This window comes from Eptesicus fuscus, chromosome 24 (assembly GCF_027574615.1).
Source record: "Eptesicus fuscus isolate TK198812 chromosome 24, DD_ASM_mEF_20220401, whole genome shotgun sequence".
NCBI classification, from domain to species: Eukaryota; Metazoa; Chordata; class Mammalia; order Chiroptera; family Vespertilionidae; genus Eptesicus; species Eptesicus fuscus.
In genome coordinates this window covers 17,209,541-17,220,502 of record NC_072496.1, presented here as the reverse complement: position 1 = coordinate 17,220,502, position 10,962 = coordinate 17,209,541, and the positions used below count along the sequence as shown (strand labels likewise).

Genomic DNA, 10,962 nt, shown 5'->3' with positions numbered 1-10,962 from the left:
TTTCTGTAACCATTGTTTTCCCACATATATTTATCCTCTTTACTCTAAACCCTTAGAGGACCTTAAAACCTCCTCCTTTACTATTCGATCTCTGTGACCATTCCCATCCCCCCAGTCCAGTTGCTTGTCTCCCTTTCCGATTGTGAGTCAGAGGAAGACAATTCCTACAGAGGGGAGAAAAAGAAACAGTGGGAGTTTCAGAGAAAACTACAGACTACCATTGTAGTAGTCCTCCACTCCAGAGGCTAGGGTCCAACCTGTGGAGAAAAATGACTCTTAGTCAGATTGGAAAGATAGCGGATGAGGATAAGGGTGTGTAGGGTGATTTCTTGTGGACTGAAAACCTGGAGGGCCTCCTGAAAGAAAATATGTTTAATCCAGTTTCAGATGCTATCAGAATCAGGATGAGGGAGGAAGGGAAAGACCAGGTTATGTCCTTTTTGAGGAACTGAAAATGGCAAGTCAAACAAAACACAGAACCACAAAGACAACAGACCACACAACACACACAACCAAAATTAACAGGGTCAATATACAGTTAATAATAACTTCAGCCTTAGTTCTGCCTCAGGTGGTTCACATTGGACTGTGATGTAACAAGCAGGGACAGGGCCTATAAATCTCACCACTCTGCGGAGCTGTAAGCCCTGCCTCTGGAAGTTTCCAACCACCAAAAGAGATAAGAAATCCATAAATAAAAGTTCTTTGTTCTTTGAAATATCTCAAATTTATACCTTTAAATTAACCCTAGAACTTCAAAATTTCAATTTGATATAGCAAATACAAAAATCAGACCAAACTGAAACCCTTACTTATACAAACATACACAGAAATTTTTATTATCTAAGTGGGATGATTCCCTCTCTGACAGAGAGCAAAAGACTCTGAGAAAAAGAAATCTCACAGCTGCTAGAGTCTTGCATTCAGTCACAGCGGGTCTGCCCTATTTTTAAACAAATTAAACAATAGAAAGAGATAAACCAAGAGTGTGTTGGCTAGTCCCTGAGGAAGTCCTTGGCTTCCAGGGAGGTGATCCAGCTTCCCCTTCCACTCACTCAGAGTGAGCCTAACTGACTGGGGCCCCTACCTTGATGATTGTGCCAACAGGTCCAAAAGTGTCCGTCCATTCTCTCCAGATACCAGCCGGGTCCTGGGTGAAGGTCTGGGAGTGTCCGTAGTCCCCTGGTTCAATTCTGCTTAATCTTCAGAGTAGCACCTCGGAGAGGCCTATCCATCTCCCCCGGACCCCAAACCCAGACCATTCACCAGAGGCCAAAAGTCATAGCACGGTTGTTTCTCGGTCAGGGAACCATTAATGTTACAGAAAACTGGACAAGAACCCAGCAACACTTAGAGAGATGGAGTTACATTTATTATATGTGGGTCTAGAGGAAAATGTCTCTCAAATTCTGGGGCCCAACATGGAGGAACTTTCCCTATTTATATGTTTTTACCTTCTTTGTCTCCCAAATATGGGGTGTTTCCAGCCCCCTTTGGAAGTTCTTAAAGAGCCCCTATGTGCTGGGCCCTTGAGACCTCAACCAAAGGCCTGGCCTGGTGCCAGGACTGATAATTTCATCTGGGGAAGGTTTAATGGCCTCTCTGAGGTGGGAGTAGTCTTATTTTCCTTATTATTTAAGCAAGCAAGCAAGCATTTACAGAAGCCAAATAGCAGGGTTAAAATTTCAAACAGCAGTTTTTATATATGATGGTTGCTTCAGTATATCCAATAGTTTGTACAGGAACCTGTAGACACAATCACAAAATGTCCAACATCAAAAATCACGAATGTGCCACCTACTGTGCTTGAGAGGTAGTTTCTCGGATCAAATTAAGATCATAAATTAAGACATAAGATATTGTGAATGGATGTAATTAAATTTTTACAAAGGTATGAATTATTTCTATTAAATTTGATTTAAAAATGTGAGAATTTTGGATGCAATAAGGTTTTGAGCTTCAGAAATGATCTGAACAAATGCTAATCCCTTGTACACATGTTTGAGAGATGAATGAGAGGTAAAAAGTGTAACCTACTCATAAATTCCTACATGCCCTCTTAGGCTCAGGAATGTGACCTAATTCCAATGTATCAAATGCCCCAGGTGGTCCCTTGTCCCTGACATGCTGGGTAAGGTCAAGGGAAGAGATTCCCTAAAAGGGGCTCCAGAATGACCATGGTGGCCTAACCTCAGGCCCTACATGTATAAGAATAGGGCTGCCCCACATGCAAATTTCTGTTCAAGCTCCAGGGTAAATCCTCTCCTGGGCTGTGCAGGCTCACAGCTCTCTCCTCACACAAGGCTGAGGTCTCTGGGAAGGCAGAGCTGTGATCTAAAAGAAGATGAGCTGCTGGGTCTTCTCCTGTGCTGGTGACAACCTCTCAAGGTGAGGGTCTCACGGGTCAGACAGGGGTCATGGGATGAATGTGACTGCACGTGACTGACAGGAACTCATGCTCCTTGACCCCAGGTGTCCTTTTCAGGTGCAGCTACAGAGATCAAACCCAGGACTGGTGTAGCCCTCGAAGACCCTCTCCCTCACTTACACTGTCTCTGGTTACTCCATCACAAGTGGTTCCTGCTGGAGCTGGATCTGCCAGCCCCAAGGTAAGGGAATGGAGTGAATGGGGTACAAATATTATGATGGAGACACTTACCACAGCCCCTCCATGAAAAGTCAAACCCCCACCTCCAGTGACCTGTACAAGAACCAATTCTCCCTGCAGCTGATCTCCGTGACCACTGAGGACACAGACATGCATTACTGTGCTAGAGACACAATGAGGGGAAGTCATTGTGAGCCCAGACACAAACCTCTCTGTGATATTATGTGTCACTATTTCAGAAAAAAAGGAGACAAATTGAACTGGATAAACAATGAGGAAATCACAACACAATAAAGGGACAATCTTGGAGTTGTGTCTGCTCAGACTTGGTGAATTCCCATCCCTGGTAACTCATATCCCGGGCCCGGGGTAGCTTTTCCTGTGTTGCACATTGGTCCATCCAGTGAAAGGGCTTCAGGTTCAAGGGGATGCCCATCATTTATGGACACAGTGATGGCACTGCCAAGGGCCACATGCAAACTTGAGTAGGAACTCGAGAGGGAGCAGATGGTGCTTCTGAAATGAGCTGCTGATGAAGCAGGAAAGCACAGCATGCCCTTCTGCTCCCAGGTTAGAACTATGTCACATGTTCTCATGGACACAGACCATGATAATGAATACAAGGCAGAACAGACAAGACTGACCAGGATTCTATGAAATTAGATCCATCAGCACCAGGAATGGGAGGTTATCTGAATGATTTATTCATTCTGTAATCAATGGACAGAGAAAAATGATTTTATTTATCTGTTATTTCATATCAGTGATTTGAAACAAAATTTTCCACAATCAAATGTCCAAAACTTAAACATAATTCCTCCCTGATCTTTATCAATAGCTTCACCTAAACACAGCTGATCATGATTATTTTCTTCTATATCCCAATGTATGAAACTTGATCTACAACAGAGACTAGAGAATAAACACCACAAAGGAGGCAGTGCAACTGCTACAAGTTCACCACCAAACTCCACTGAAGGAATAGAACCCAGGAGCTCTGTCTGTGTCTCTATAGTTCATGCTTCTGGTTCCCAGGGACTCACAAAGATGCTCATCTCTCCCCCAGCCCTTGGTTGACTGGCTCTGGGCTCACACTCTGGTCTTCCTTTATCCTCTGATCACTTTGTAGGGGAAATGGTGTCAGATGAAACTTCCTGTCTCCTGAACATGATCCTCCTGCAATTTTACTTCTTTCTTCGCTTGTGAGGGTTGATTTATCTGGGTTGTCATTACTAGCAACTGTAAATGGCATCTCTCATTTACACAATTTTATCTTTCTTTTTATGAAAATGTTCTTTCCCGAGTCCTTGTATGGGTCTCCTGGAGCATTTGGGTCTAGTGGCGAGGGCACAGGCCCAGATATCAGAAGTAATCGTTAACAGACAGTATCGTTAGACATGTCACACTCTGGGATCATATCCTATGTCAGTGTCCAAACCTAGAGCTCCATATATAGCAGGCAGACATGCAAATAGGACCCCCTCTGCTCTTAAAAACCAGCCCAGCTCTGACCCTGCAGCTCTGGGACAGGAGCCTACCCCCCCCCCCATTCCTTGATCAGGACTGAGCACAGACCACTCACCATGGGCTTTGGCCTCAACTGGGTTTTTCTTGTGGCTCTTTTAAGAGGTAATTTATGGAGAACAAGAGTCACTGAGTATGTGAGTGAGAGAAACAGCGGACATGTGAGAGGTTCCTGACCAGGTCATCTCTGTGTTTGCAGGTGTCCAGTGTGAGGTGAAGCTGGTGGAGTCTGGGGGAGGCTTGGTGCCTCCTGGGGGGCCTCTAAGACTCGGCTGTGCAGCCTCTGGATTCACATTCAGTAGCTATAGGATGAACTGGGTCCGCCAGGTTCCAGGAAAGGGGCTGGAGTGGGTATCGTACATTAATGAAGATGGAAGTAACACATACTATGCCAACTCTGTGAAGGGCCAATTCACCATCTCCAGAGACAATGCCAAGAACATGCTGTATCTGCAAATGAACAGCTTGAGATCTCAGGACACCGCTGTGTATTACTGTGTAAGAGACACACAGTGAGGGTAAGTCAGTGTGAGCCCAGACACAAACCTCCCTGCAGCAGAGGCTGTTACCACCAGGGGGTGCTCAGGGACCCCTGAACACAAGGGCTATCCCAGCAGCAGGTGCAGTTGGAGGTTTGGGCTGGTTTCCTGTGTGGTTTCCTCTTCATGTCAACCATTTCCCTCAGGGAACCTCTCTGGATTCCTGACTCTGCACTTACCTCTGATGTCTCTGAGTTAGAAACGTCTGTTGTAAACAGATTACTTTCTCACGGGTACATATGGCAGAGAATCTCTTTCAGACACACTTTTGCTAAATGACTATTAATCACCAAATCCTGTAACCTACAACACCTAAATCTAACAAGAAGCTCTGCTGACACAACAGTGCAGCTCACCTGAATGCTGGACAGTGGACACAAGTCTGTGAACCCAAAGCTAAAAAAGAAAGACCCCCCAGTGGTGACAATGATTCTCTTGTCATTATGGTCATAGCACCAAGAATAGTTGACACTATGTTGACACCAGACAGGCCTACCCTCTAGCCACTCAGCCAAACCAGTCAGGGCACCCTCCCTGATCTTTAACAACGACTTCATTTAAACACACCTGATCATTTAGAAAAAACCACAACAGCATGGTGCAGATATCCAGGTTGATGACAAACACACACACATCAAGTTGACATGGAGTGTTTATTCTGCACATAGTTGAAATCCCTGAAAAGCACAGGAAAGGCCCTTCAGCAAGTCAGATATGTTTTGATGGAGATAGGCTCAGGGCTTTTATTTTGGCGAGGTGGTTGGGAGAGGTAGAAATTCTACTTATAGGGACTTGTTTGGTTTTAATCTCACAATGACATAAAAAAAAAAAAACACCAACTATGACTTATTAGCTTTATCCAATTTCCCACGTGTGGGACAGATGAAGAAGAGGCAGCAATGAACCATCAGTTGTCAGAAGTTGAACAAAAAGGAAAATAGAGTATGGCTACCAATTTTCTTACAACAATTAAAAAATGTCCAAAAAATTGAGGTAAAGGGTCCTTATATTTGTACAAATACCAGGGCTACAGAAAATGAGAAGAATAATTATAAGTAAGCAAATGATGGTGATGATGATTATGGTAATGATGATGGTGGTGTTGGTGGTGATGGTGGTGATAGAATTATAAATAGTCTTGGTCCAAAGTCTTTGTGGGAATAGGTATTTTATTGAAGGTCATCAGCTTTTGTGAAGGCTTAGTGTCAATATATAGTTGGGTCTATGGGAATTCAATCTCCCAATGGTATCTGAAGAGTAGATGCCAGCTTTATTTTGCAATAAAAAGTCATTGTGTATGGACATCCACCATGTTTACAGGAAATAAAAAGAAAAATTAAAGTAAGCAAATTGAAATGATTATGACCAGGATCGACTGAGGCATGGGCCCTTGTCCAATGAAACGATGACTCCTCATACAGACACACCATCACCATGGCTCCTCCCATGAGGAGTGTCCGCCCTTCCCTATAAGTGTTGACAGATTTTATAGTGGGAACCCCAATGAATTATGAAGCTTCAGAAATCCATGCTGAGACTAGAACTATAATGATCTCAAAGGTGTCCAAGTTCCAATTCCCTGGACCGGGGAAGGTGTTACCTTCTAGAACAGAGACACTGTGAGAATGTGCATGTAGCTAACAAGGAGTTCCCTTCTCAACAGTTTGCAATGACATGCTCCTTATTTCTCTTGATCCCTACCTGCATGAATTTTAATGTTTTTCTTTCTAACTAACTTCTATTCATAGTTAGTCAGGTATTTTCAAAGATTATATAAATTCTCCCTATAATTCCCTATATTTTCTTCTGGGCCTTCACTGGAGGAGGCTTTAAGGCCATATCTCTAGTAACACTCTTTTTATGAAAATCAACCATATTTCTATCCTGTGACTCAAAACCAGTGTAGCTAGCATCCTCCACTAACAAAATTCCAAGGTTAACAATATGTGAGAAAATTTAACAGCAGATTGAAAAGCTCCTTTACCATGATGAAGTGGTATATCATCTTAGAAAGCAAGGATGGTTCAAGGTATGTAAACCAATAACTGAGATACACCTGGTCCTTAGAATGAAGAACAAAAAATATTTCATATGAATAGAAATAAAAAATAAAAAAATTGAATTAAAAAACATTTCATTACTAAATAGTAAAAAAAAAATAGTTATACAAGGTATGTGTCTCAAATTAGCAAAGGCCACATTTGAGAAACCAACAAGTATCATAATAACATACAGAGAACATTGAACATTATTCTTCTAATATCAGGACCAACACAGGAATACGTTTATTCTAAAAAAACTACAAGTGTTTGTCTGAAAAATTAGGCAAGAAAAACATAGAAACTACCAATACGAGGAAAAAAAAGTTAAAATGCCCCATCCTATCAGTATACAAATGACACAATCTTATTTATAGAAAACCTAAAAAAACTGCACCAGGAAACTGAAAGAACTAGAAAGTGAACTCAGGAAAGACATAATGTAAACAATGTACACACAAATGTCTTGTGCTCCTGCACAAGCTCAACTGAAGCATCCATCTTATATAAAAACTGCTGTTTGAAATTTTAACCCTGCTATTTTGGCTTCTGTAAACGCTTGCTTGCTTAGATAATAAGGAAAATAAGACTAGTCCCATTCCAGAGAGGCCATAAACTATACCCCAGACAGAGTTGTCTGTGCTGGCACCAGGCCAGGCCTTGAGATATGGTCTCATGGCTCCTCTCCAGCATGCAGGCCTTCTTTCTGAGAAGGTCTGGAAGTCTCATTCCAAATTTGGGAGACAAAGGACTGGAAAAAGTATAAATAAAGAGAGTTGCCTCCAAGTTGGGGGCCCAGAATTTGAAAAACACATTTTTCTCTGTGCTTGTGCATAAAATGTAACTCCCTTTCTCTAAGTATGGCTTGGTTTTTCTCTGGTCTTCTGCAACACAACAAAGTGCCTTCATGACTCTAGGAAATATGTGGGCTGTTTCAGAGGAAAATGAGGAAAGAAAACTTGAACTGGCTAAACAACAAGGAGATGACAAACTAATGAAACAAGAACCCTGGACGTGTGTCCTCTGTCTTGGTTAATCCCCCATCAGGTTCCCAGGTAGATTCCCCCCAAAGTGGCACTGTAACCTGGTTCAGTTTACAGTTGACCCCATCATGTGGGACATGGTGACAGTGGTCCCAAGGTCACATGCAGACATCAATTTCCAATAACAAGACTTTCATAACCTCAACTTAATTATTCCTAAATCATTACCCACATCTTCCACTAAACACATAAGACGGAGATTCCCATGAAACTGAATCTACAACAGACACTAGGGAATAAATACAAAGGAAGAGGGGAGGCAGTGCAGCTGCTACACCTTCAGTACCAAAAACCCCTGAAGGAATAGGACCTGGGATCTCTGTCTGTGTCTCTATAGTTCATGCTTCTGGTGCCCAGGGACCCACACAGACAATCCAGTCTCCCCCAGCACTTACTCCACTGGCTCTAGGTTCACACTCTGTTCTTAGTTTATCTTCTAAAACATTTTAGAGGAAATAGTGTAGGATGGATCTTCCTGATTCCTGAGCATGAACTTCTTGCACTTTTACTTAGTCGATTTGTGAATTTGTGAGGGTTGAATTTTCTTGGTTGTCAAGATTGGTAACTGTCAAAGGCATCTCTAATTGTAAGCCTTTCTATTTTCCTTTGTTTGACAATTTTCTCTCCTGCATCTTTCTACAGGCCACTTCATAATACTAAAAAGATTGGTACATAAAGTGCATATAACTCTGGTAAATATATATGCATCTAATGCAGGAGCACCCAAATACATTAAAAAAATTCTGGAAGATATCAAAGGAGAGATAGACAGCAATACACTCTTTGTAGGGGATTTTAATATCCAATTGACATCACTCAGTAAATCCTGTAGACAAAAAATCAGCAAAGAAACAGCAATCCCAAATGACTCAATAGATCAGATGGACTTAATAGACATCTTCAGAACATTTCCCCCAAAGCTTCAGAATATATATTTTTCTCAAGTGCAGATGAGACATTTTCAAAGCTAGATCACATATTTGGATAGAGGCAAAGTCTCTTCAAATTCAATATGATTGAAATCATATCAAGCATCTTCTCAGATAACAATGGCATAATATTATAAATAAACTACAATAAAAATAAAAAAATCAAACACTTGGAGGCCAAATAGCATGTTATTAAACAATGAATGGGATACCAAAGCGATCAAAGAAGAAATAAAAACAAACATTCTGAAAACAAATGACAATGTAAACACAGCAATCCAAAATCTATGGGAAACAGTGAGAGCAGTCCTTAGAGTGTAGTTCATAATACTATAGGCCTACCTCAAACAAGAAAAGCTGGTAATAAATTATCTAACTCTACAACTTGTTTCCTTGTTGCTATTTTAAGAGGTAATTCATGGAGAACAAGAGACATTGAGTATATGAGTGGATATGAGTGAGAGAAACAGTGGATGCGTGAGTTTGCAGGTGTCCAGTGTGAGGTACAGCTTGTGAAATCTGGGGGAGGCATGGAGCCACATGGAGGGTCTCTGAGACTCTCCTGTGCAGCCTCTGGATTCACCTTCAGTAGCTGCCATATAATCTGGGTCCACTGGGCTTCAGGGAAGGGACTTGACTGGGTGACTATAATTAATATTAATGGTGGTACCACAAACTGTGCCAATCACCATCTGTAAAGGGCCAATTCACCATCTCCAGAGACAACGCCAAGAAGACGCTGCATCTGCAAATGAACAGCCTGAGAGCCACGGACACAGCTGTTTATTACTGTGCAGCAAACACAGTGAGGGGATGTCAGGAGCCAAGAGTTGGTCAAAGGATTAACTCTGACCTTACTTCAGTAAGTTACTGAAACAGAAACTCATGGAAACTAGGCCCACTTCCTCTTGCCTGAGGACAAAGCATTCCTTCTGTAGCTGCCCTTCAACCGCCACACCCTTTATCTATAGTCAGCACCCTTTACGACTTTAGTCAATTATCTAAGTCCACATGACCCATTCAGCCCCCACCCCTCCTAGGCATCTCCCCTTCTAGAAACCACATATAAGGAACATTGTAAGAATAAAATTTCGAGGCTTGATCAGAAACCCTTTTGTCCTGCCTCCATTCTTCTGCGTCCCTTGTCTGTCTCTCATTCTCTTAGGTGCGCCGCCTCGGTACCCTCGTTAGAAGACCCCGCTGGCCAGGGCAAGGGGAATGTCTGTGTGAGCTCAGACACAAACCTCCCTGAGGGAGGAGCTATGACCACGAGGGGGCGCTCAGGGTCCCTGAACACAAGGACCATCCCAGTAGCAGGTGCAGCTGAAGGTTTGGGCTGGTTTCCTGTGTGGTTTCCCCTTCATGTCACAGTTTCCCTCAGGGAATCTCTCTGTATTCCTGATTCTGCACTTACCTCTGATGTCTCTGAGTTAGAAAGTATGTTGTAAACAGAGGCAACTTTCTCAGCTGGGCCAATGGCAGAAAGTCTCTTTCAGACACTCTGGTGCCCAAATAATAAACATCAAATCTTCTGACCAAGGTCCCCAAAATCTAACCAGAGGCTCTGTGGACTCAACACTGCAGCTCAGCCCCACACAGCTATGGGTCAGCCAGCCATCAGGACATGAGTGTCCTGGACAGGGGACACCCGAAACATGAGATCCCAAAGCTAGAGAAGAAGGACCCTGATGGTGAAGAACATTGACTTACCAAAATCATAGCACTGAGAGTAGGTGATATCAGGGCAAGCTTGGTGCAGATGTCCAGACTGATGACAAACACTCACCCCAAGGGGACATGGAATTTTTATTATGCAGGTAGTTGAAACCTCTGAGAAGCACAGGAAAGGCCCTTCAGCAAGTCAGACCTGCTTTAATGGAGCCAGGAAAGGAGGCTGGCTTGGGGAATTTGTTTTATTGAGCTGATGGGGAATGGGGAGGGATTCTGATTCCAGGGGCTTGTGTGGTTTCAAACTCACAATGGCATCTAATGGCAAAACCATGATTTCTTCCGTGTGGCAAATGGAGACGAGGCAAGAGTAAGCCATCAGTTATCAGCAGTCAAACAAAAATTGAAATAGAGTATGACAACCTATTTTACTTAACAACTATAAAAAATGAACAAACATTACATAAAATGTCATTATGTATGTGTGTTTGAAAATCAGGTCTACAGAAAATGAGAAGAATAATAAGTATGCAAATGAGGATGATGATTAAAAATGAGATCATAATGATGATGGTGATGAAGGTGGTGATGGTGATGATAAATTTGGGCAGA

The 10,962-nt window shown here is 42.5% G+C and overlaps 1 gene segment (V, D, J or C); it reads left to right on the top strand.

Moving 5' to 3' along the window:
* The first annotated feature begins 4,191 nt into the window (after positions 1 to 4,191).
* On the top strand, positions 4,192 to 4,648 carry LOC103303973 (immunoglobulin heavy variable 3-48-like). The segment is given in 2 exon segments: positions 4,192 to 4,237; positions 4,332 to 4,648. Coding segments are annotated over 2 exon segments (363 nt in total).
* Positions 4,649 to 10,962: the final 6,314 nt, after the last annotated feature.